Source organism: Solea solea, chromosome 11 (assembly GCF_958295425.1).
Source record: "Solea solea chromosome 11, fSolSol10.1, whole genome shotgun sequence".
Lineage (NCBI taxonomy): Eukaryota > Metazoa > Chordata > Actinopteri > Pleuronectiformes > Soleidae > Solea > Solea solea.
In genome coordinates, this window is record NC_081144.1 from 18,627,500 (window position 1) to 18,654,778 (window position 27,279).

Genomic DNA, 27,279 nt, shown 5'->3' on the forward strand with positions numbered 1-27,279 from the left:
TTGAATCCTTCCTTGAGCCTTTCCTATTGAAATCATTTTCACTGCGGGTAATGTTTTTGTTTTACTGATTATGTAGATTTATATCCCAAAACTGTCAGAAATGTAGGTTCAAGTGAACATTTGAGACTCGCAGGGAAACACACACACACACACACAGGTAGTGGAGGAAGTCCTTTAATGATGGTGAGGAAACAGGCAGAACTGGCAGAAGGAGATAAGACACTCCAGACGGTGTCTTAAACAAAAGATGACTTTAAAAAAAAAGAATGGGTGGAGGACGAGAGGAGAACAAGGCAAAGGGGAGGGTGGCGATGCCTGAGGGAGGGGGTGAGTGAGTGAGTTATCAGCCATGCAGAATAGTTGTACACCTCACCATGTTATCCTTTGGTTTGGGCGGCGCTTTTGCCTTTGGAGATAACAGACGGTTCACTCCAGCTTGTGACTGCGACTTATCTAAGCTAACTTATGTTTGTGTTTTAAAGATGTGAGCTTGTTGTGAGTCAGTACTGCAGCTCATGAAGTGAGATGACCTGTTATCGTCTCCCGTGTGTTGACTCGGTCCATGTAGCGAGAGGACATGAGTCTTCAACGCGGCCCTTTTGCACTCGTGAATGACTTTTCTCTAACTTGTATTTGAAAGATTTAAAATCCTGTTAAACTCATAACTCTTTCCGTTAATTATCGTTCTTCCACATTCACAGATCGCAACACTTTATTTCCTCTGAATCTTTTTTTTTTTTTTTTTCCTTCCCACCGAGGCCTGCAATAAATTTCAGCTGCACCAGTCTGCCAGCATCGAACAGCTCCAGCAGTCTCTTATATACAGTCCTGGACGGCAGCCACTGGCATGGATCTGCTGCCTACTCCTCACATAGTGTATGCCACCCAGTAGATCACGTTCACCACGGCGAAAGTGAAAGGGAACACGGCCCTGGCATAGATGTCGATGGTGTCGGCGTCGATGGGCTTGCAGACGCACTTGGAACAGCACTTTTTCCCCTCCTCCCTCTCCTCCGGCTGCTTGGACCTTCTCCTCCTCGGCTCCACCTCCTCTGTGCCGCCCTCCCCGGGGATTTCACTGCTGGAGCGCTGAGTGCGTCCCTGGCGGCTGGCAATCACCACACCTTGGTTCATACCAGTGACCGACAGGGAGAAGAGGACCATAGCCTGTTTGCCATTCTTTACGATGGACTGTAAGGAAGAGAGGGGAGGCCATGGGAAAAGTGGATTCAGTCATCTGCCTTTAGTGAACATATACAGTTACAAACAGACACATGACAATCATGTATAATAATTCCCAGCAAGAAAATCTATTTTCAGTGACCAGGTCACTGTTTGAAAGGCGTGCTCATTACTCACACCCCCACCCCCTGCAAGCCAGGCCTTGTTATCTGCTGATGGGAGTGGTTTCCTCACCTCTGAGCTGAACTTGTTGGCTTTCACCTTGGCCTTCTCTTTGAGTCTGTAGTCAGCGTTGTAGTGTGCGAAGGCGTACTCGATGAGCGCCGCGAACACAAACACGTAGCAGATCCAGAAGTAGACGTCCAAGGCCTTGATGGCTGACGCTCGTGGCAGGGAGGAGCGGGCGCTCACCATCAGCGTGGTCATGGTGAGGACAGTGGTGATCCCTGTGGGGAAAAAGTCAAAGTGACAAAATATTGATTGAAGTTGAGTTACCCGGTTACAAAATGTCCGTCAGACAAATACCCACCTAAGGAGACACGAGCAGGAACTGCGGATTGGCTGATCCAAAAGGACACCCAAGACATGGCAACCAGCAATATGGAAGGCATATATGACTGAATGATGTAGACGCCTCGATTACGTCTCAGCTCGAAGCGAAGGCTGAGCCTTGGAAATCGTCCCGCTGGAAGAAAAAAAAAAAAAACATAACCTGAATTTAATTACTCAAGCAAAGAATGTGGAAAAATCCTTAACTGGTTTTCCCAGACACTGGCAGAGTGTCTCTCTGCTCACTTGTGCCCCTAGTGGCCAAAACCTCATGGCACAAGAGATTGATGTATAGTATTGCAGATTGATGAGCTTTCCAGCAGCAACTCCTATCATCTCATACACCTCCTGCCTGGCTCAGCAGCACGCTTCATGGATAAATTCCCTCTATGCATCAAATAAACCCACAGAAGTGCCTGCACTTCAAAAAAAGAAAGAAAAGCAAAACAAACACCTCAAAAGGAATTCTCAACATCGTTAACACAGCAGTCAGGCCGAGTCCAAACCCTCAGAAATAGTGCATGTTGGAATGAAACAGTGAAGTAACGTGCAGGCCCAGCAGAAGCTTTCACTGCAGCCTTGAATTGTGAGTGATAAACATGTTGTTATTTAATCATGTGCCATCAGGAGAGTGCATTGCATAATGCTATGCACTCCGTGAAATGTTTATTGAAAGTGCATTATGTTGGTCAGTGGAGCTGCTCTTAGTGCCTCGTTACAAAGTATTCAACCACCAAACGACCAAAAGAAAAACCCAGCTGGTGTCGCTCCGTTTACAGCTTCCACATGGACTGTTTATCGGGGACGACACGCAGCACGGAAACAGTATTTGTCATTGCTGATGCGACGTAAGATGATGTGAATGTCATTTTTATATAACTAGCTATAGTTACGTGTGCGAAGCTTCGTCATTCCGAAAAGATTCCGACCATGGATGCATGGATGTTGATGCACTAATATCAGATAATGCTTACCAGATTTGAAGTTCATCATCTCAGTGACAAAGCGATAGTCTGTGATGGTGAACTGGGAGAGCTCCAGTTTGTCCAGGCCATGGATGTGTTTCTGACTCTCCGACCAGTGATACACAATGTCCTCTGAGGAGTAACCGTCTGCAGTGAAATAACACATGACAACAGGCATTTCATCAATCCAGCCTACAAAGATACATTGTGCAATGTCAGGGTCACTGAGCACATATCATTTTTATCTGTGCGCTGAGGAGTGGATGGGGTTTTTTTTTTAGAACTGTTACTTTTATGTGGACATCACTGTACGGAGACATTCCCGCAGTAAATCCAAAAAAAACTGCATAAAGGGTGTGTGAGGCAAAGGTAAATCTCAGACTTACAGCTTTCCAGGTCCAGCATACACTCCTGTTCATCCATGGGATACTTGGTCAGATCCATGTCACACGCCACTGTCGAAGTGATTCTGGAAACAAAACAGAACCCTCATTAGAATCTATCATCATTATTGTTATTGTTATTATTATTAGTATTAGTATTAGTATTATTAGTATTATTATTATTAGTATTATTAGTATTATTAGTATTATTATTATTAGTATTATTAGTAGTAGTATTATTATTATTAGTATTATTTTATAATTATTAGTACAGTTTAATAACCATGGTTATTTCTAAAACTCTTTTGCAAATCTGGAAAGTTTTTTATTTTGATGGAAAGGCGACAGTGAATGAGAAAAGGGGCTTCATTCCACCTTTATCTTACAGGTTTGGAGGAAGACAAAAGAAAGAAAAATCAAATAAAACATTTAATTTGTCAAAAAAAAATAAGTATCATCATTTTGTTGAAGAAAACAAGTTTGTAATTGAGAATGCAGTTTAGTTGTGTGGGAATATCATTTGTAGGAGACATGGCTGAGTCTTTGGTGCTGTAGGCAGCTTACTTTTGATTTTATCGGAGCTTTTTTCCCATGCGTGAAAAACAACAACACTTATGAGAGCAGTTGGACTGAAATAAAACATAAATGTGTTATGACCTAAAGGCAAACCTTAACCACACAGGTGGCAGATCCTATTTTGGATTTTCTTCAAATAGTACGGTTCCTTTTGACAATTTCATTCGCAGCTTCTAAATGACCAGATTACCTTCCTTTTTAAAAGCCACTGAGATTCACTTTTAGCACTTTTAGAGAAATCAGTTCCCTCTCAGAATGTGATAGATTAACTGTGACTGGTGCTGTCAGTAATGTGTCTTCTGTTACCGGCTGCTGTATAGAATGACTCCGTTGGGCTGCAGACGGATCAGCTTGTTCTCCACAGTCACGTCGTGGAACCAAGCTGACTTGGCGTTGACGATGAAGGTGTCGGGAAGCCACAGCTTGTCCACGAAGCGACTGTCCAACCCCAGCGTCTTGTTGGTGTGATTGTAGGACAGCCGGTCATCGTGCCAGCTCTGCCGCAGGAACACAGTCATGGTGTATTCCTGCCAGGAACAACACACACACACACACACACACACACACACACACACAAAGGCTGAGTCATGGACACCAGGAAAAACACTTTATATCAACACTCATGTATAATTATAGAAAACAACTCAAATTGTGTTTTAATACAGATAAAACGGGGAAAGTCCACCACATTTACAAATAATAGTACATCTGAGTGAGTAATCATAGAGTATTACTGTACTGTACTGTAAAATTAGACGGATAAAAATGTCAAATCTGATACGATTCAAAAATCTTGCTTCACTATGCACAGACTGTAAAAATGTAAATACAGATCAGCAAATGCATTTTAGCTGAGTCATGTTTGGGGGAGAACAATATTTGTTACACCGTTGGAGAATTGTGTCTTTAAAATGACTCAGCACAAATGTTGACTCAACAGCTTCATACGTTCATAATTGGTCTAAAATGACTGTTTCACACTAATATCAGTAGAGACTCAAGTTGGGTGGTATCGTCCCATCCCTAATTAAAAAGGGATGTTTTTTTAATGTCGTTTTATTTATTTTCTTTTTTGAGGGGGGTGTTGTAGTGAGTTAGTTTTGTTTATTTGACCCGTTAAAGTCGATTGGTCATAAAAACTGAAATGCAAAATTACTATCTAGACACACAAGCGCTGCGGTTTGGTGGAAACCAATTTCTTTTATCAAATGTTGCATCTCTATAAGTATAATTGTTTCTGCAGTGAATGGAACTACAGAATGAAGGATGGAACAAAGCATATTAGCTCTGACTGACATTGTTGAATCGACTGCTTTTTGAACGTTGACTCAAATCAAACGATAATGTGAGAAAATGTCCCACTGGATTCAGTTCTGACTGCATAAAAATCCATGACCGTATAAAAATGATCTAACAACTCAGCCAGTGTGTCGCACACGTTCACACTGAGCACTTTCAAAACCCTCGGGTCGGGTCTTTGAGCGGTCGAGTCGTGACAGAGGAAGCGAGAGAGTGACCTTAGTGTACTTTACCATGTTGGCTTCAGAGATGTGGTCAATGCTGGCCACTTCGATCGCCATGGCCACGTTCACTGGGGGACCTGCAGGGCGACAAGTGAGAAAAGACGGCCAAACAGCCCCTTCCCCCGTCTCTCTCTCACACACACACACACACACACACTCACTCTGAATCCATCAATCCCTCCCATCCTCACATCACTCCATCACCCATCTGTTTCCCTCCCACCCAGCACTCTCACACTTCTCAAACACTCCTACAGTGCATAGAGATTAAGCATTATCCAGTTTAACCATGCTAAGTGGCACATCACACTGAGGGCTTTCACAAACAGAACTGGGCTTTCATGGACTCGCACAGAGTGAGCTTCTGCCAACATTCACACACACACACACACACACACACACACACTTTCATTTACACTCATCAGTTTGCCATATGATTAGCATGGAGTGTGTCTCTGTGTTGCTCAAGGGCAGAGACGGCAGGGGGAGCTCACTGATGCAGAACAGAGAGGCTATTTATACTGAACATTAAGGAATCATACATTCCCATTCCCCGCCATTTAACGCCTTCCCATAACCGTTTTGTGTTAAATGATATTCTATTGACCAGACACCTGATGTATAGTGTGAGGTGATTAAGAGTGGCAGGTTTACTGGGAGCCAAGGTCAGCGGGAGACAGTTTAGACGAGCCTCATCAAGCGTTGTACGCAAGTGGCTCATCACGAGTGAACGCGCCGCCAAGTTAACGCGGCGCTTACTCTGTGTCGTAAAACTTTGCATTGCACACAGTGAGGTGACGCTCGCAAATGCAGTGACGGTGCATCTGCAAATGAACTGTGCACTGAAAAAAACAAGCTTTAGATGTGTAAGAAATAAAATCCACACATTCCCATGGCGCTGCTTAAAGCGCATTTGGGGAGATGTTCCTCATTTTCAATGACATTACGTTCTGGTTCTACGAAGGTTAAATACACATTCATTACAAGTCTCTTTGGACAAAAGTGTCTTGTTTTTACACAATAAAAACAAAGTTTTTGTTCATTTTTCGCCTGCTATAAACCTGCTTTTTCCTCATCTGTGTATGTTATATACACAAATAGAACGCCACACAAAAGGAGACAAGTTATGAGCTGAATGGTGGGAATTACTTAAACATAACACACATGATTCCCCAATGGTCAAAACAGCCTCTCTGTTCATCCCCTTGTCTAATGTTTCATCAGTAGGAATGCAGTGACCACACAATGACCAGCGAAGCGATGTGCGAGCGTTCCTTTGTGTGTGTGTGGGGTGGAAGCAGCGCTCCTGTTCCACATTTTCACCTTCTGCTCAGCTGAGTTAAGCTGTGAGATTGAGAAATCTATCACTGTGGTCATTGGATGTTTCACATCTTGCAGCCATTCTTAGCAAACGTCTCCACACATTGTTTGCACCGCCCGTCTCCCTCTTCATCCCCGATAAACACCTTGACTGAAGACTAAATATTGTTTATTTGCTCTCATGGTGTACGAGAAAAAAACTGAAATAAAGACATCTGTCGGGACAATGGACCTCGAAAGTGAAATGCAAACATCTGCATTGGTGTTTCTTGGTTCGCGGTTATGCTAAGGATGGCTGTAAATGTGAGGAGATGAAATGCAACCCAATGCCACAAGCAGTAGATCTCATACTCACCTCCTATCCCAGGGCGAAAATTTCTGGCATAGCCCTTCATTAACTCATCCAGGTTAGGTAACCAGGATATTTGAATGTCTGTACCTACATAGTCCCCAATGTCACTCAGCATGGCCCTATAAAGAGACAAACAGCAAACATAGGAGGCTTCAGTGGGACGTCCTGACCACATCGTGTGTCCACACGGGAAAACCTGGCAGAGTCTCGGGTGGGGACACAAAAGTGAAAATAAACTTTGACATCACAAAAGAGAATATTAGTACAAAGTTCATCAGATCAACTCTAAGTTTGTCAGTGTGTTTGTTTGTTTGTCAGGAAGAATCCAGTGAGTGATCTGCTGCTGCTGCTGCTGCTACCGTTGTGTGAGTCAAAACAAAGTCAAAAGGAAGGAAAAACTCTGCACAGAGTTACATTCATCACGTGGCTACATTCTCTTTGGTTCTTGTCGATAAGTGCAACTTTGACCCGCAGCACGATACGATTTGTCCTCTGCAGTGACCTCCAGTCAATATATGAACCATATTAAGACATTTATTGATTTGCAGACACAAAAACACACCATGGACACTTCATTATACATTCATATCTGCACCATTTGCACACCTGTTCTCTACTGTGACGCCTACTTATATATTCATACCCTGCACAGATGTTCTTCTCTTGTTTTTTTTATATATCCAAGTTTTACATTCATATTATATTGTGTGTGTTTTGCTGATTCCATTACTGTAATTGGATTTTCTTCTCTGGGTTTAATCTAATTTAATCTTTATTGATCCCGAGTCTTCTTTAATCTTCACTCACGTTTTCTTGTTACCGTTCTGCAACAAAACAACAACGCAAATACCCGGTATGTTAATATCCACAGAGCAGATTCTGATTCAAATTCAGTTTCATCTCTGTTTTAAATTAATATTTGCTGGACTTGGAAAATACAAAAAAAAAATGGCTTAAAATTACAACAAGAAGAAATGTTTGAAATGAATTGAGTTGCATACTCGTACAACTTATTAGCTCCCACCCGTTCTCAATAAAGTATTACATATTATAGTCTGCTTCCTATTAGGAAGGGCTATTACTTAGCAAATAAGAAATAGCCCCTAGACCACCTGGTAACTTGAAGCATTCACTTCATTTTTATATTTCCTATGAATTAAACTTTCTTTTAAACAGCTTCAAATCAACACTCACAGATATGCAAACACATCTTGGGGTCGTGTAAAGGTTGAAGTTAAGATTGTTCCCTAAGTTACAATCCCCACCTCCATTGCTGAACAGTTTCTGTATATTTTCTGGTAAAATACTTTTATATCTGGCATTAAACATTATTATTTGTGCTACAATGTCAGTGGGTTTCAGTCATGTTGACTTTGAAAAAAACAATGACCTTGTGTTGTTATTGAAGTATAAATGTCTGCGCCAGATCATTAGCCACGTGCCATGAAAGCAACTTGTACATCTTTTTCTCTAAATCTCTGCATGAAAACAGTCACAAATACCAAACGTGAGCACAGAACCAACCGCCACCTTTGTCCTCTCTCAAATATCTCAGCTCGTAACATCATAATATCATGCTATAGACACATTTTACTGCACCGAGCCAAAACAGCATTTTAATTAAAATAGGTTCTTATTCCACCGCTGCTTTCATTCAGAACAACTTAAACTCAAACCTAATATCACTGTCTTTAGGTTTGAAGAGTGATGCTTTAATTTAGTTCTCATGCATCCTCCACTAGAGGAATAGTGGAGAGTGAAATAGAAGAAAGTATGTATATTCTGGTTTAAAGAGACTCCCCTGAGGCCCCCCCGGAGCCTGCAGAGACTGCTGGAGGGCCCCTGAGCCACAGTCTGTCAGCCACAGGCCTCAGAGAAGTGCAGCGCAGCCTTGACACCACCAGGTGGCAGTTTTGCATTCTCTAACAGAGCCTGTAAACAGACAACATTTAGATACATGACCATTGTCCATGTGTGTGTGTGTGTCTATGTCAAGCCGCTCACACCCTGACACGACTGGTGACGCTGTGATATGCTGGTCATTCAAATACAGACCGAGCTTTATTGACTGTTGTTTTCAGACCCACTGTGACTCTCCGCTGGTGTTGAGAGAAGTGACTGAGGTGCGACAAAAACAATTGAAGTCAAATCAGAGTTTTTGGGTGACATTCAGCGTTATAAAGCCCGGGCAGTGGCATTATCGGGGAAATGGACCTCATGGCCGTTAATTACCAACCCACGGAAAGCCATTCATTGACCTTTGAAAGAAGGCTGACATTTTGAGGAGAGTCGACCAACTATAGAGAGCAACACATAACACTCACAGTGACATGGACAGCAAATTAAACACAAATGCATCTCCTTTTCTGCACAAACAGCTTCTGCCGTGTCACTAACATTTCCTGAGTGAATGCATTTGGTCGTGGCAGATGTATTTTTAGGCGGGCAATCACTGTCTTGTCTGATATAAATGGGGGCAGTGAGGGAGGATATAATTAATCCCCGTACGTGACTCCTGGAGCTCTTCATTGGCAGTTTCTAAATTTGGAGACAAAGAGCTTCTCCATCATCGCAGATGACATGGTGAGGGAGAATCTACCGTATGAGTCAAGTTAGCGTAATTTAATATTAAATCTGCATGAAAGTGCTGCAGATTGATGAGTTTACAGAGATTTTACTGTTGTTGTTTTTATATAGTTATCATAATAAGAATCCCTGACCTTCACTGTTTGACTCTCGATAGTGTGCATGTTCCTACAATTGTGGGTACAAATTGTAACAGGCAGGCCAGTCTCATTATTATTATGTGTAATAATGGTCATTGTCTTTATTTTTAATGCACATTTCATGCAAAGATGCAACTAAAATAAAATCAAACAAGCAACAAAACAGAAATTGGTCTGATAAATTCAAAAAGCTACATCCTTGGCATAACCTAATACAACGTTATGCCATTGTTAAAAAGGTTAGTTTTAAGTTTGCTCTGATATCTCAGGGGAGGATGTTCCAGAGTTTAAGGTCACAGAAAAACAGGAAGCATCACACAACACTTTGGGAATCACTTCCTGCGCACCACATGACTTTTACTCTGAAAGACCAATAAAGTGGTTACGTTTTATCGCCTGAATAAATTATTTTGATCAATAATTTCATAAAATAATATATACTGTACATTTTGGGAATCCAATTATGGAATGAACTTTAACTTGAACTCTAATTCAAATTGCATATGCCAATTTGGATTATTTAAAAAATAAATAAATAAATGAATTTAATTTAGAGTAATATTTACTAATATTCATCTTTCTTTTTTCCTCTTTGATACTGCTGATAATTTTATTCTCTGTATGTTGTTACCATATACAGTATAATATCATATATAATTCTTGATACTACTGATACTTGTTTACATCTTTAATATTTGTAACATTGTTATCATGATACATTTTATTATTCTTTTTACATATTGTTTTACATATGTTTATATTCTTCTATATTGCATATGGTAAGGCTTTTATATGGTAATCTATCTATCTTGTCCCTTCATTCACTGGCTGATACAGAGCAGATATAATCTTCACCTCTGAACTTATGACACAGTGTTTTTGTGTCTTGATTCGCTGAGTCAGCAGGTTTGTCACCAAACAAAGGACGACACAGCTCACAGACGGCTGCCCGAGTAAAAAAAAAGACCGAAATGAACAGCGTTGAACATTTGATTGCTCTCTGCGGAGACTCACTCCTGTTTTCTCATCCACTCCATACGTGACAAAAGAGTCCGGAGTGTGCGTTTCCAGACGCAGCTCTTCCTCACATATTTTATTTTCGATGAACGTTCCTCCCGAGGCCTGGAACTGCATTCGTCTGTTTATGAGCTCACATTAAACAGATGGGGAGAGAAGGAGGAGGAGGAGGAGGAGGAGAGGGAAGACAAGATTGTGGTGGCAGCCTCACTCAAATTGATGGCGTCTCTATTTTTGGTGATCATAATGTGCAGCAAACACTAACATGCTTAATTAATTTGATTTAGTGACACTGCTAGTTACCCGAGCATGGGTTGACTGTCGATGTCTTGATCCTCACTTGGTTTTATTTACTCTATTGGCATCGGCACAGGATGAGCACTGTGATGTGCTGCAACACAATCCGGCGAGTTAAATCCTAATCATAAACATCAGTCAATGTATGATGTGTTGTTAGAACTGTGTTCATTTACAATGACAGTAAGACATTCCCTGTTTCCTCATCCTCTCATCCTGGCACACACATCAAACCCACGTCCTTCTGACTTTTATACAACAACAAGGTCAAATGTTTGACAAAAAAGAAGATACTGCACAGAGAAAGGTGAAACTGAACGCTTCTGTATGACGATGATTTCTTTTGATGAACTCTTTCGAAAACTCTTATTACAAAAACAATTTCAAACGTTCATTATTATTATTTGTGAGAACTGTGAAGCTGACAAAACACTTTTACAACTTGCGTCGAGTTGCTTTGCAGATATTGATCTTGCTTTATGTGCAACCGTGGCACGTGCAGAGGAATCATTTGTAATGTTCTGATGTCAGATGATCCCAAAGTGAGAAGAAAGGTTTCAGATTTACATAAAGGAAACTTTTGTTGTGTATAAACTGAGTACTACGCAGTTTAGCCTCATCATGACTCTCTAAGAAAACACATTTTGTTTCTGTGGTTTGTATTTGAACACTTTACCTTCTCGTGTGTAGAAATAGGTTGAAATCTGAATTTTATGCCTTTTTTTGACAAAAGACGAGTTTTAATTAAATAATGGGTTTAATTTATCCTGTCTTTGTCTAAAATGATTTATTTAATACCACATTTTCTTCCAACAAACTGAGTCTGTTCACCCAGACGCTGCAAACAGCTCCATGCTAATTGTATTCTGGTTCAGGTTTCGTTGCTGTGTGTCTGCAGCACTGTGCGATGGGCGCAGTGCTTCTCCAGCAGATAAGCGACACAGAGGATTAGTGCTTCCTGTTTATCTTTACGCCGGCCTTCAGCTTTTTCCTGGAAGGAAAGTTCATTTGAATTCTGTCACATTCTAAAAAAAGAAGTTGTTCTTTAATCTTTACCAATGAAGTTAACCATGTGATAACACAAGCTCCTATCAACTCGTGATAATGTTTGTTCCCTCTGCAGGGAGGTCAGAGGTCAGCTTAAGGACAGTTGTGAGGAAAGAAGTGTGCTGAGACTTCATCAGAGAAAAATGCATATTCTCAGTTATTTCAAAAAACCTCAAACAATCGGAGCTCCCCGTGTAATATGATAATATAATATCATATAACTATATATCATATAATTCTTAAAGAATTACATTTTATTAATCCCCTTAGGGAAAGTATTCCTCTGCATTTGACCCATCCTAGAATTAGCAGCAGTGGGCTGCCACACTGAGTAGCACCCAGGGAGCATTGGGGGTTGGGTACCTTGCTCAGGGGTACCCCTGCCCTTTTTGGCCAGGTGGGGATTTGAACCGGCAACCCTCCAGTTACAAGCCAAGTTCCCTTTCCACTTGGCCATGGGCTGCCCCCTTCCAACATGTTGTATTGTTTGTGGACAAAGGTAGCAATGTATAACTAGAAATAAGTATAGCTACTTAATGATGTTGGACTGTAAACCGTTATACTTGCAGTATATAACTTACTATATTACTTACTAATTATTATTATTATTATTATTATTACTATTATTAACAATAATAATAATAATAATAATAATAATAAAACTCTGGGGAGAAATAGCCTACTTTTATTTGTTTGGGCTACTGAAATATTAATGTATTTAATTTGCATATGTATTTACTCAGTTTTGTGCATTAATTCCACTTTCATAATAATAGATTATGTTAACTTCCCAATTCCCACAGCATCTCTGATCATCAGAGTTTGAACATTTGTGATATAGTAAACAGATTAGAGTAAAACTGTCTCTTACATGCATCTTAAAACGTGTCCCTGCAGTGATGAGCGCATGATGAGATCACTGTGTTATTGGGGCGGTGTACTCTCTGGATTTACCCGCTGACTCAGCCTCTCATACAGATTAGTCAAGGAGACAAGTGTGTCACCTGAGCGCAGGTGTGAGAACGAGTGTGACGCACGAGAGAGGTCCTGAAACATTGGGATTAAACTCTCCTGCTTCACGCCGCGCTGCGTGTCGTAACTTGCTCATTGGGGGTATTTCTCAGGTGTTCACACAAGAACTTCACCTCATCTGCCTCTGTCAAAAAGCACGACGCTGAGTCGATTCTCTTTTCACGGCTGTCCTCTGCAGGACCACTCGGCAGGACGTTAGCACTAAACATGCAAAGACAGATTAACCCACCAGGAGAGCTGCGGGAGAAAAGAAGAACTATGGTTGGCATTGACTGATCACTGATCGTCCACACTATGCATCCACACTAACTACAGCAATTACACAACTCTGGTCCTGGAAACTAGCTGATAATCAAGGCTGGGCGACGTGGATTATAAATAATATTTATTTAGGTTGTATCCCCATCATGCCAGATATACTGGGATGTAACACTGCACACAAGTTGTTTCTCTGGGCTCATGTTTCTGCTTCTCAAAGGAGAGTGACAATACATATATGCTTAAAAAACAGTTATTGCCGACATAATACCTGGTTTATTTCTTTGGATTTTTAATGTTAAATGACAGATATTTACATGTGTTAGAAACAATGACATAGCCTATAAATATGTTCAAATTCTGCTGTAACTTAACTATTAAGTGACTTTTTTTTTCAATATCATTTTGTCAATTCCACATATTTTTAATATTCAATTATAATATTTGCCATATTTCGCATTCAATATGATAAATATGATGATCATAGATTATCACGATCGGCCATTATTTTTTTCTACCAAGGCGAGAAATAAAAGTTTTTAATATTGCGTCACCTAAAAAAATGCGTCACATCCTATGTCTACGTCTAAAGCAATATTAAAAAAAAAATCCTCCCTAAACTCAACAGATCTGTGTTTGAAATATGGAGAAGCCTTTCCCGACTCTCCAATTAAATCTCATGCACATTTGGAGGCGTGTCCATCTTTGCATCCACACACTACAGCCTTTCTCAAGCATGAACTACATCCAATCTAAACACGGGTTTTGTTTATTTCAAAGTGGGTCACTTTTTTACATTAGCAATTTTCCATAAATAACAAAAGGACTCTTCCTAAATCTGCAGGTAAAAACTGCAGTTTTCTTAATGTAGTTCTTATAGTTTCTTCTGATTCTAGTTGTTACAGACCCCTGGTTTAAGTGTACAATCATTTGTTTGTGTTTATGTAGCCTTAAAATAAACCCTTCAAGTAGACACTTACCAGAAAAGAACATTTTGCTTTCTGTTATATGCTAAAGTCACATAAGGAGTTCTTCTGGTGAAATTGCGTGTGTGTGTGTCTGTCTGTGCTTCCACACTTACAGAGGTTTGTTAGAATGTGTGATAGACACACACCAGGGTACATGTTTATGTACGTTGCCCAAGAATTTTGACCCTGACGTGATTTGAACACGCAACCTTCTGATCTGGAGTCAGACGCGCTACCGTTGCGCCACAGAGTCGGTTATACATATAAAACATATCAGAAAGGTTATTTAAAGAATATTTAACTTGAACAGCAGAGGCCGACAGAGGCTTGTTGCGTGAATGTGGTGAAGTCTGCAGTCTCACCTTTAGATGTCCCTTATTCTTACACACTGGACCTTTACGGGTTAAATCCCCACAGTCCTCATCATCAGTTAAAACCAGTCAGTTTAACTTGGTCACACAGGCAGAATGTCAGTACACTACATTAAACTTTATCATGCGAGTGCTGTTAACGAGATCAGTGACAAACGGGTAACTTCATCAAAATAGAGCAACAATTGTAGTGGTTAGGGGGGAACTGTGCAGCTGACCAACCTTTGTCGAGCTTGATTTCTTAATGAAGATGAGAAATCCAACAACAGACATGTCCTTGCAGGAAAAGCACAGGTGTATATTCTATAAGTCTGGTGTCATTCTATATGTGAGTATCAACCAATCCCTCACAGACATTTTCATCTTAATACTTTAGTTCCCTGGTTCCAGTACTGTATTATCATCACACTATTCCCTATTTTCCATAATGTACTACTGTTTTAGTCTTATTTTCATTATATTCTACTTGCACTACTGTACACAATCTATCTCCCAGAGTTTATTTCAATTATTGCACCACTGTGCTATAATGTACATTCTATATGTATATATATATATATAAATCATCCCAACCACACTATTGTACATACTGTACATTTCCCTGTAATACTAACAATCTGCACCACTGTGCACATACAGTATTATACATTCATGCACACATAATACTGTATGTGTGCATGAATGTATAAATATAAAGTATCATACTATACACCTGCATTTATTCTGTTACTGCTTGTTAATGTATTTCTGGTTGGATGCAATCTGCATTTTGTACCTAAATATGTAAATGTGAATCTAATCTAATCTAATCTTAGCCATAAACCCATGTGTGCCTATTGTTCTTGTCTGAGAAATTGTCACAGACATAAAGTTTTAAAACATTTTCCTTTTCCTTCTAAGGCTGAATAACACACATTCGTTAATATTTACAATGATTCAAAACAATGATCTTCCTTGCTATTGGTGAAAATGATCATCCTTATACTTGTGTGTGGCAGCGTGCAGTTTGGCAAACTTCAGCTACAACGACCAATGGGAGATCCTGAGACAGGATTTTAAACCCTGATCTTCTTGTTGACTCTGTTGTCAAATATTGTGCCATACTTTAAATGCAGGTTGTATTTGGTGAAGTGAAGAGTAAATGATGCTTCAGCTGGAGAGAAAGCATGTAAAATCCAAACCACACCTAAAGTGGCCAGGCATGACTTCACAACAGCTGACCAACGTATATGAAATGGATAAATGAAGAGTTCAAATGAGTGTGTGTGCATGTGTGTGTGTGTGTGTGAGAGAGAGAGACAGATGACACGTAACGTCGTGCAAGACAAAAAAACCTTCATCCTGCATTTTCACTGAGAACAAAATAACAACAGCAGTGACTGTGGGAGCAGGAAAATCCAATTACAGTAGCTGTTACTCCCTCTGCTGGTGAACAGCCAAGAGGGACAACGGGGAAGTGATGCGGCCAAATCTCCCCCAAAGCTTCAGAGGCTTCAGTCTCAAACTTTAGTCGCTGGTGCCGGTTGTTCACCTCTGAACTGGAAGCTGAACGCTTAAACCACACAGTAAACTGAGCGCCTTCTATACTGAACAGATAAACAAAGCAGGAGCATCTACTTCATGGTACATGGGTTTATTTTAAGGTTTGTTTTAATGACAAAAACATAGAGTTCTGCTATGAAGAAATCTGTGTCATTTATTTATTTTTCTGTCCAGGGCCACTTTAAAAATCCATTTAGTAACAAACCGCCTACTCAATATGATTGTTTCTTGTGTTGAATCCTGTAGTATAAGCTTATTATAAGCCTTTCATGTGTATTTTAGGAAGGTGTACGTGCTTTTTCCCTTTTTGAAGCTGAAGTTTAAAACACTCGTGAAGAAGAACAACAACAACATTCTTTCTGCAAAAGCCACCGTTGTTCCCTGGCGTGCTTGTGCCAGTGAAGGGAGCCCTCTGTTTGTTGCCGTTTGCAGTCTCACCGTTAGATGTATAGGGCGGCAACTAACGTTTATTTTCATAATCGATTCATCAGTCGATTATTTCCGTGATGAATCGATTACTTGTTTGGGCTGTGAAATACCAGAAAATGTTGAAAAAATGTTGTTTTTCAAATCTAGAAATGATGATTTTCTCAAATCTCAAAATCTTGTTTTGTCCACAAACTAAAACTATTCAATTTGAATGATTTGATTGTTTTATGGAGCAAGGAAAGCAGAAAATATTCACCTTTAAGAAGCTGAACAACCAAAAAAGCTTGTTTTAGTTGTTGGAAAAACACTAGTTCATTTAGTAATCGATTAATAATCTAAAGATGACTCGAATAATCGTTGCACCCTTAATTAGATGTTACAAATCCTTACACAATGGACCTTTAAAGAGAGCAGGTTAATGGACTGGTTCATTTTAAAGGTTTTTCAGTGAAGGTGCATCTGAGATCTGCTGTCTGTTATGTTTATGTAAATAAAAGAGCAGAGGCCTTTTGTCATCATGGCACCATCTGATGTTTGACCCCTAACCAGCAGGCCTGACTGTGGGTGACATTATCTGCCACACAAAATAAACACCCACTCACCTCAGCCTGTCCTCAACAATGCATATACATGGCTGTAAGTGATGTCATCCGGTCCATATGGACCATATGTGCCTGACTGCAGAGAGCAGAGAGCACACTTCAGGTTGTGGGTGTCAAGTATTTTTACATATAAATATTTAACGTGTACATTTCATTTCACCATGGCAGCTCCAGGCAACACGAGGTAATAATAACATTTTTAAAAAAAAACTGTAGGAGGCGATTCTAAGCGAATGAACAGCGATTTTCTTTTAGCTTTCACGCTCTCATGTTTATTCTCAGAACGGTTGATTTTGATGGATCCACTGAATTGACACTGAAGTGTCACCTGAATGTAAAAAGGTGAAAAAAAAGAAGAAGAAGAAAAAGAAGAAGATGCTGCGCTCACCTGGTGAAAATGTCTCCTCCGAAGAAGAGCACAGCAAGACTCGACAGCAGGAAAGTTGGGGGCTCCATTCCACACGCTTTGTGATCAAAAGCAGTTTTCACAAGAGGGGGGGGGGGGACAAACTTTCCCTGACAGTAAATCAGTCACAAAGCCACAGTTTTATTTCAGTGCGCTCCTCTGCTGATGATCCGGCGCCGCCGAGCTCAAAGTAAAGTGATGCGCTGATACTGCTGAGGACGCTGAGGATGATGATGTTGACGATGATGATGATGATGCTGGTGATGCTGGGGATGAAGATGAAGACGGTGACCCCATGATCAGTTCCCGGATTCCTACACATCCAGGGGTGCGCGAGAGGAGAGCGCACCTGGGGATGGGGGGGGAGAAAAAACTCCTGATTTGACTGCAACGACGCACCGATCATCCACTGCCGCTGCCGCCGCTTGTCCCCCAGCAACAGAGAGAGAGAGAGAGAGAGTGAGAGAGAGTGTGTGTGAGAGAGAGAGACTCTCTAATCTGTCGATCCATCCATTTCTGTAAACGTCAGATCCAATTTGGCCACATAAGGCGGTCGAGGGTGGGTGTGTGTGTGGGGGGGGCTGACTTCATCATACTGTATTATATAATGTTAGAGACAATAATCCCCACTTGGTAAATTAGTGTCTGGGGTGAACTTGTTTGTCAGAAACAGACACATGACACGTGAGGGTAAATGAGTGACATCACAGGTCCCTCATGTGTTTGAGGAGAACATCATCCAGCAAACCTTCACAATGGGAGAGAAAAGGGATTTTAGGGACTTTGAACGTGACACGGTTGCTGGTGCCAGAACCTGGTGGTGGACTGGGATTTTCTATACAGTCAATGCATGGTTTGATAAAGAGAAAATATCCATTGGGTGGTAAAAATGTCCTTGTTCCAGAGGTCAGAGGAGAATGACCAGACTAGTTCAGTAACAGTAACTCAATTTTGGGAAAGTGAGGACATTTTGCCTCGTCCTCACATTCACTCACCTCTTGTTAAAATAGCTTTTTGAGGGATAAGACTTTGTTTTTGGGTTAGGGTTAGGGTTAGAATTAGGCTCAGGTTTAGGGTATAAGGCATTTAGTTATGATGGTTAGGGATTACGTCGGTCAGTGTCCTCACTACGAATGCTGCACAAACATGTGAGTGTGATCAGTATGAACATAAACCACGTGATGTAATCAATCTGTGTTTTGTTGTGTGGATATTATTACGAGGGTGTTAAAGCATGTATGGGTTATTTACATTCGAAGACAAACTCACTGCATTTTTAAGAGCGTGTGCAGTGTGACTGAAAACCTGCTGCTAATAATATGCAGGCAGTTTGTGACAGTCATTAACCCCCCCACAGTTAATTTGCATGAACATACATCTTCAAACGCTGCTACTGTATGCCAGGTTTATTTTGTTTGTTACATAAAGATGGCTCTTGGCTCTCTTTTTGGGATATTTTATCTTCAATTTTGTTGTATGTGCTCAAATAACGACAAGAAAAGATTCTGATACAATTCTATAGAAATACCAAACCTGAACCTGAGTGAGATCAGCTGATTTGACGTGACAGCTGCATTCACTTACTTGACGGTGACCCACTTTTGACAAACTCATTCAAATTGTCATCGGATGTTTGGGTCCTTTTCTCATTGGACTTCAGATCTGTTTCCAGACCACATGGAGTTCTATGAGGTGACCCGAGCCAAATACAAAGCATCATAGTGTGCCTGTAAACACAACTCACCATCTGAGGAACCATTCAATGACTTCTCCAGGGATTTGCCGTATTACATAATGTGAGGTATAATCCCAGCAATCATTTTAATCTCCACTCAGTCTGATTTAACTAACGCAGGACATTCACTGTAAAGTTACAACAAGAAATAAATCCTCCGTTCTGTGAAAATGTGCAGCCTTTTATTTTTTACCTCATTAAAATGAGGCCTAACCTCTTTTCTGTGCAGTTGGAAGAGTTTTCCAGTGCGTAGCTGCAGCAGTTCACCTGCCCTGGATTCTGCTGCCTCACTCTGGGGAGCAGAGACAGACCCAAAGTCGGTGACTGTGGATTTAAAACCACAGTGGCTCTCCCCCACTTGGATTTTGCACAGCAAGTTCTTTTGACATGAAGATACCAGGCTCCGGCGCACACTGCGGTGAACTGTGTGGGATTGTATTCTCTGTCACTCAAACATAAACTACTTCTAATTCTGTTTATTCATCACATCCTTGTGTGGAGTGCGTCTCCGTCTCTCTCTGCTCGTTCTGTTTTCCCTCCTGTTGATCTATTCTTTATGTATTTGTCTCCCTCGTGGTTACTTTGCTCTGCCTTTATCTCTCCAACAAAACCAACCTGTTATCTTACATCACACACACACACACACACATCCATGCTCATGCTATTTATTTATTCAGTCTCCCATGGTGATAACAGAACATCCCTGCATTACAGGGCTTCAGTGTGCGATACAGCTGAGCCCACACTTCTCTCCTCCACATACATCTGGTTTCCTCTTTAACATTATTTTAAAGAAGAGATAAAACACCAGCTTTTGTGCAAATGCAACAATGATCAACCGAAAACTGTCTTTTTCCAGTGTAAATCAGATAGGGCGTGCTTGACAAAAGATTTTGCATGACACACAGATTTGTCATTCTCTCTGAACCGGCGGAGGAATTTTCTGCTGTGTATGGCTCGACTGATATCAGTTCAAAAAATAAATAAATAAATGAATAAACCAGGGATGATGTGAAATTGTAAAGGTTCTGCTAAAAGACAAGTGTAGTCACACGCGATCAGTGTGTGACGATCACCTTATACCACTGATTTCTTCTTCATCACAGAGCTTAAATATGCTACATTCCCTACTTTCATACAGTTGTCATCTATCTATCTATACAGCTATACATCTATACTATCTAGGCATCCAAACACACTTTCTAGTATGGTTTAAGCTGATATAGCTTGAAGAAATATAAATATATTTTTTAAATAATAATAATAATAATAAATCTAATTTAAAAATCATGTGAAAATCTAATAACAAAATCCACTAAATGAGATTAGCAGATTTGTATTTTGATATAATGAATTACCTGTAGCTTCATCATCAGCAGGTGGTTACAGTTGAAACCTCACTTCCTTGACAACTGGACGGATGCTAGGCCACGCCCCTTGCGTCCCGTCTCCACGGAGACCGACTAAGTCTACTGTGAGTCTACTGTGAGAAAAAGAAGAGTTTTGAGAGTATATTTAGGCACCTGGAAGAGGACGAGGTAATTACTTTGCCGACGGCCTTTATTCGGCATTAACCGACCACGAGTTGCCTCGTTTTTATCGCGCTCCGAGCTTTGCTAGCACCCAATGAGTTGCTAACTACACTACACTACACGCCAGATTCCATATCGAAAACTGGTTATTTAATACTGTCTTACGTATACTTACTTACCTACGCGTGTCAAATACGTGGCGTGAATGTGATTTGTTTGTAAAATCTCAAATTTAATTCGGTATATATGAAATTAACCAGGAAATAAATTTAAACAAGGCCTGCGTCGCATTTTGTGATAGGAACATGAGTTGTGTTGAGCCATTTAAATGTCTTCCTTAGGTCTGTGGTCTGGTTACATTTGCTCACCAATAAGTAAGTAAGAAATGAGTGAAGAAGAAAAGGAAGGTTCATGTGATGTGACGTCAGACAGCAGTGGACTGCTGGGTGTCCACCTTAGCTCTGATCATGACACTGAGGGTGAGTGATAGCACATGTTACATTCATCTCTTTAATTCACTTTTAGTAAGATACACATGAACATCACTGGATGTTTTACCATGGTTCCAAGAGTCTGGAATTACTGTGTATATTCCAGATGAAGTGTCAGACCAGGAGCTTCCTCTTCCTCCTGATTTGGATTGGTTAGATGAGTTAACTGAGTAGGTATTTTCCCCCTTTTTTCCTCTTCTTAATGTTGAAAAACACATGTTGATGTATTGAGCAAAGTAAGATACCAGTGAACACCTCCAGGTATAAGTTTAGTATAGATTTAGATGGCTTGTATGTACATTATGGCTTATTTGTATTTCACTATGCAGCCTTTTTCTAAATATCATTGTCTATCTATGCCTAGAGAGGATGATGGTGAGTGTGACTTTAAGGTTGGAGCTGATTATGGTAAGAAGAGGAGTTATGCCGAGACTGCACGGATGTTCAAGCTGAGGCGGAACCTGGACCAGCTGGACTCTTTTCACCAACAGAAGGAGCATGACGTGCTGAAAGCCAGGTCTGAACCTGCCAAACGACACACTTGTACAGCCCCAGTAGCTCCAAAATGTTCCTTTTTTTTCATTGTTGTTAAAAAAAAATCCCCTAAAAAAAGAAAAAAGGGGAAAAAAAGGTTGTGACATTATAAAGTTTTCTCACAATGTCAGTTTCAGGAAATATCTTTTTCTTCAGGTCTGTGCCTTTCTTTCACCCTCATACAGAACCAGTCATTTCTCCAATTGATTCAGCAATTTGCAGGAAATCATTTCAACTGAAGAGAGAACATTTCCCATAATGTCTTTTCTCCCTCGATTTTCTTCCCTCTTTTTATTTGTCTGCCGTACGAGCCATTAAGCACTCGATGAACTGTGATGCGCTCCCCGGCAAAAATGGCTTGTCATTTTCCTTTAGTACAGAACGTCAGAGGTCATTGTGGAGCCGCGCTGCACTCTGATCAAACGCGAGTTTAATGGAACCGGAGCAGACCTGGCTTTTAACTGGTCCACAATTTCTACTGTACCATGTGCCACGGTTTTCTGTGACAGTTTTCCCTCCCGTCACAGGTTGTTGTGTTGCACGCCATTGGACTGCAGAAGGAACAATGGGCAATTCAAAGCTGTTGAGGTGTGTGTGTGTGTGTGTGTGCTTGTGTGTCCACTCTCAGCTTTAAAAATTATCATTACTTTGTTTTTGGCCCACACAATTACCCTGCATTTGTTGCAATGGCCACAAGGAAATCCATTACCCTGATGCTCTGAACATATTGCACTCAAACAGCCTTGGAAATGGTCAGACTGACTTTGATCTGGAGTATTTCTCTTTGTCAACACTCTGACTTGTGTCTTTTACCGGTTGTCGTTGTGTTTTTTTTGTTTGTTTAATTTCGTTTTGGTTTCCAGGGAGGCTCTGAACCTGTGTTGCCAGAATATTAAAAGTTTGCTGGAGCAGAGGGATAACTTGGAGGATGAGATAGAGCAACAGAAAGCAGCAGACAACAGGTGAGTTCAAAGACGAAAACAAACAACTTTGTATATTCAAACTGTATGCAAGACGTTTCTTATTTCTTCCCTCCACTCTTTGTGCGTCTTATTCTGCAGCGTGGCTGTGTTTCGTTTACGAGCCCAGCATAAGAATTTGTGTCAAAAGCTGCGGAGTGAAGAGGAGTTGGAAGGCCACATCAACACTGAGCTGAAGCAGCTGGAGTGAGTCAGAGGGGAAATGCTTTGACCGTAATTTGCATTTTGCACTGCATAGAAAAAGCAGCCTAATAAAGTAGTTTAAGAGTTTATTAACTTCTCAAAACACATGTCTGCTAATCTTCTGCAGTGACAAACTAATTAAGTCTTGTGTGGGGCAATTTAGCTTAATCTCTTTGCAAGTCTGTATGCAAATTATTTTTCGCATTGTGCTTATTTGCTGTCTGTTAAAGGTAAATTCCTGTAATTCCTCAGATGGCATGACTGCTATTTTATGGACTTTTTAAACAAGAAATTTTTTTTTGCCTCTTAGACCAAACTGTCATTTATTAAAACAGTGTTGCAGTAATGACCAGGCCTTACTTTGATCTTCAATCTAAGCAGACACTCGTAAGATAAAAGGTAAAAGAATAGGACAACATCGTGTGGCTAAGTGCACAAACCTAGACAGAAGGGACGAGGACTAAGGACCGTTCCAGGACATACACACCAGCTGTCAGCATCTTTCATCTTCTGGTTGTGTTTTCATCCGTCTCCTTCTGTGTCCTGGCTCCTCAGACTGGAGCTGAGTAAAGTGGAGCTCGAGCTTGGCAAGTTCTCGTCACTTCGGCAGGAGGTGCAGGAAGAAGAGCGAGTCTTCCAGATCCTTAAGGCCCAGAAGGCAGCAACAAGGCTGCAGCAGGAGAGGGAAGCCGGCCAGAACCTGCAGCTCAAGATGCAGCATCTCAGAGAGTAGGGAAACAATGACAACCTTCTTCATTTACTGTGTGACAAGTACTCATTTCTGTCTTACAGAAAAGTAATTATTGACCTCAATACAGTCAGTAAAATAAAGTAAAGTAGAAAAAAGCTATTTAAACCTGGAAAAGCCATGTAAAGACTTCTTGAACCTGTGTGTGTGTGTGTCTCTGTGTTCTGACAGTAAACAATCAGCGATGATGAGGAAAGAGGAGCAAGAGAGTCAGAAGAAATTTGAAGAGAGCCAGGCACACCGCAAGACAGCTGCCAAGTACCTGAAGCAGTCCACGAGAAGGTGATGAAAGCGTTGATAATATTAGGAATCGTACAGGACCCATATGTCGTCACATTCATTGGTCGTTTCTTTTCTCTGGCAAAATACTATACTGTGTTATATGCAGTAACATGTAGAAGTCAAATCATATGGAAACATCGTACATGGAATTCACTCTCACATTGTCTAACACTTTATCCTCCACCTGAGGGTCATGGAGTATCTGAACTCCTTATTCAATGTATTGAATAAAACAAGACCCACGGTTCAGATAAAGGCAACTGGACTTGTTTTATTTAAGTTGAAGACGTTTCACCTCTCATCCAATTATTGAACTGAAGAAGACACTTGGACGGCAGAGGAAACGTGTTCAACTCCACTTGCCTCCATTTAAGCTCCTGAATATGCTGAATACACATCACCAAACTGTTGTGGAGCACTGAGTAAACAGGTCCTTCATTACTGTCAACATATGTAGGCACTGTAGTTTATTTTAAATTCATTTTGCCCTGGATGAACACGCTTAACTCTCGACTACCTGACAAACAGTGCAGTGAAGAAGGCTGACTACCTGCACCGTTGCGTTAAATCTGTATGTGATTTATCTGAATTATTGAAAGCATACGACAAAAGGCAACATCCAACTAAAATAATAAATAGCTGGGAAAAGGTTTGATGAAAGCATAAATGTCCTGAACGTTGTGATACCAGAGTGGTTATGACTGGACAAAGTATACAGACGCAATGTATGGCAACAAATGGAAAATGGAAATTCCTATCTCGTGTTCCTAGCTGATTACTGTTTATTTGGACACTATCTGTGATAATCATTATTTTGGGCTTTAAGAAGTGAAAGTAGATAACAGCTAAAACCACATTCAGCCAGTCATGACACATCTGTTGAACAGTCTCACCTGTCGTGATACAAGACTTACTCGTTCATCTAAATTCAATAATTACAAATAAAGGACTGAAATAATGGAGTCATGTAGTCATTCCTCTCTGTTTATTTCCAGATGTCTTTGTTTACTTTGCCCCTTCATGTATTTGCGTCGTGATTGTCCCCGTTTCATTCAGGATCCATCAGCAAGAGGCGGAGAAGGAGCAACAGAACCAGCAGTTACTGGAGAAGAGGATACAGGCTGTCGAGTCACTGAAATCTAACATCGCAGCCGCACAAGTAAGAAGCTGCAGCCATCCATGCCACTGTCTTGTTTAAGTAATTATGGCAAACAAGCTTTAGCTCTATGTATAATTCATATTTTCGATAGCTGCCGTATGGATAGTGCACAGTATAAGATCATTTCTGAGTGCATACATAAACAGTGATTCATTACAGGCTCAAAAGATGTAGGGGTGCAACTGTACCTTATTTATTTGCAAGATATTTTAAAGGCCATATAAGCACATTTGGATGAGAATACACACGTGTTAATGTGTATTTAAATGTATGTATGAAACTAAGCATAAATGAATGCTTATATGAGCTCACAATTTAGTGGAAATGTGACTTTTTTCAACACATCCTATGATGCAATAGGTAGTTAGTTCATTTTAAGATCACAACTTATTACGTTTATATGCAAAAAGTCCTCCTTTTTTCACATGACAACTGTCAGGTTGTTGTTTTTGCTGGAAACAAATGGAGAGTAGAGGGTGGAAAATTAGCTTTAGCAGCATGACTTCTTCAAGTTGCAGTCATGTCGGCGATCACTTCAACCTTGCATTGCATTTTAAACAACTGTGTTTAAACCATACTGTAACACTTGGTCAGCTTCATTAAAAACACACCACTCGGAGCTGGATTTACTGATTACAACCACTTCAACATCCTCCTCCATAGCTGTGATAGACGTGAAGTAGAGATTGTGTTTTCCTTCCTGTTCTGTAGTGTGTTTTCCTGTATCACTAGCATGCTTATTTCTGTGTTTTCCAAATGAATATTCAACAGGTTCATTGGAGAATTAGAGTTTCGTCCCTTTCTTCTTGTTCAAATGATCAGTTTAGTGCATACGTTTCAATGTGTGTGTTCAAATAAAAAAAAAAAAAAAAATCATGTGTTGTTTTCTGCAGGAAACCTTACGGGTCCAACAAATCAGAGTTAAAGCAAATGCCCAGAAGAAAGAAAAGCAACAGAGACAACTGAAAGAATCCCTGCAGACCCAAGACATCACCAGTATCAAGCATATGTACCAACAGAAAAAACAAGAGGAGATAAAACAAAAACAATTGTGCGTCCTCCTCTCCTCTCCTCTCCTCTCCTCTCCTCTCCTCTCCTCTCCTCTCCTCTCCTCTCCTCTCCCACATGCTTGTCCTCCACACCCACTCCATGCAGCAGTGTGTGGGTGTTTTCTCTCGCTGTGTGCACTGAGCAATAGCTATATGACCCCGTTTCAGTATAATGCAGTGTTGTTGATTTTTCCCTTCCCAGGGAATTCAAAGAGAGACAGCAGTCAAAGAAGGGGGAGATTGTGGCAAAAATGCTTCAGGAGGAACAACTGGTAATGAGCAGTAAGAGGCATCAAGCAAAAATGCCTAAACCTTCAACCGCTGACAGGCTGCCATCTCCAGGGAAGGCAAGAGAGAATCTCCTGCACTACCTGGATCCCAGCCCCCCATCACCCACAGAGGAGAGAGCCACAGTTGTGAGTGGTTTGTTAGTGAAGTGACAGAAATCTAGAGCTTGAGTACGTTCTCAACAAGTATGACCCAAATGTCCTTTGTGTACAGCAGTCAAGACAGTTCAGTGACACCAGCCGCTCATCGTCAGCTTCCTCTAACGATGAGGACGCGGAGGACACCACACAACAGGAAGTGGACCACCAGAGGCTCACTGACAGCTTGGCTGAGCCTGAATTCTGTGGGCTGTGGGACCAGAACTACAAGGTGCGCTACAATAACAACCACATGCAAATCCCTGCAAGCTGCTAAAATTAAACACCCATAAATCATCTCCTATTCACAGCTGACATTTCACTTTTCTGCGGCAGCACTTATTGCATTTCTTTGAGCACATGTGTTTCCTACCAAAGCAAGATGAATAAATTATCCCGCTGAAAGTTCATGTTTTAGCAGTTCTGGTGTAAACAGCAAAGCTAAGCTAACTGGTTTTGGTTTTATTTGAATATAAACAGGGTGGTTTAAAGTTGGGGAGTGAGGTTATGTGGGGACAGAGTCGACAAAACACAATTTCAGCTCCCGGTCGCTGAACATCCATCTTGTTAATGTATTCCCCTAAACAGAGAATGCAAAGATTGCACAATGTAAGCG

General features: G+C 40.8%; 2 protein-coding genes and 1 non-coding gene across 4 annotated transcripts in view; 1 reads left to right on the top strand and 2 right to left on the bottom strand.

Moving 5' to 3' along the window:
• Positions 1 to 158: 158 nt before the first annotated feature.
• gabrd (gamma-aminobutyric acid type A receptor subunit delta) lies at positions 159 to 17,854 on the bottom strand. The gene is made up of 9 exons (XM_058644063.1): positions 17,528 to 17,854; positions 6,854 to 6,969; positions 5,188 to 5,255; positions 3,962 to 4,182; positions 3,083 to 3,165; positions 2,706 to 2,843; positions 1,712 to 1,867; positions 1,417 to 1,628; positions 159 to 1,191 (listed from the first exon to the last, which is right to left on the bottom strand). Exons 1-9 carry the CDS (start codon positions 17,593 to 17,595, stop codon positions 868 to 870), a joined length of 1,386 nt encoding a protein of 461 aa, XP_058500046.1. The 5' UTR covers positions 17,596 to 17,854; the 3' UTR covers positions 159 to 867.
• On the bottom strand, positions 14,377 to 14,448 carry trnaw-cca (transfer RNA tryptophan (anticodon CCA)). Its single transcript has one exon. It is a non-coding gene; the product is annotated as a tRNA-Trp (tRNA).
• Positions 17,855 to 20,730: 2,876 nt separating the features above from the next.
• Positions 20,731 to 27,279, top strand: part of cfap74 (cilia and flagella associated protein 74) — a 44,642-nt gene continuing 38,093 nt past the window's right edge. The window contains exons 1-12 of one of the 2 annotated variants that reach the window (XM_058644253.1): positions 20,731 to 20,818; positions 21,154 to 21,291; positions 21,410 to 21,473; positions 21,668 to 21,820; positions 22,701 to 22,799; positions 22,899 to 23,003; positions 23,556 to 23,729; positions 23,920 to 24,030; positions 25,087 to 25,189; positions 26,083 to 26,240; positions 26,441 to 26,654; positions 26,740 to 26,895. In XM_058644253.1, the coding sequence (XP_058500236.1) occupies positions 21,198 to 21,291; positions 21,410 to 21,473; positions 21,668 to 21,820; positions 22,701 to 22,799; positions 22,899 to 23,003; positions 23,556 to 23,729; positions 23,920 to 24,030; positions 25,087 to 25,189; positions 26,083 to 26,240; positions 26,441 to 26,654; positions 26,740 to 26,895 (1,431 nt within the window). In that variant the 5' untranslated portion in view covers positions 20,731 to 20,818; positions 21,154 to 21,197. The remainder of the gene's footprint in view (positions 20,819 to 21,153; positions 21,292 to 21,409; positions 21,474 to 21,667; positions 21,821 to 22,700; positions 22,800 to 22,898; positions 23,004 to 23,555; positions 23,730 to 23,919; positions 24,031 to 25,086; positions 25,190 to 26,082; positions 26,241 to 26,440; positions 26,655 to 26,739; positions 26,896 to 27,279) is intronic. The other variant, XM_058644254.1, reaches the window with a different exon arrangement.

Bases quoted from the DNA above. Each gene is read 5' to 3' on its own strand.
- gabrd (XM_058644063.1), bottom strand. From the start codon at position 17,595: ATGGAGCCCCCAACTTTCCTGCTGTCGAGTCTTGCTGTGCTCTTCTTC. The intron at 3,166-3,961 runs GTAACAGAAGAC...TTTTGTTTCCAG, and splicing joins GTCATTCTATACAGCAGCCG to AATCACTTCGACAGTGGCGT. The intron at 2,844-3,082 runs GTAAGTCTGAGA...ATTTCACTGCAG, and splicing joins TATGCTGGACCTGGAAAGCT to ACGGTTACTCCTCAGAGGAC.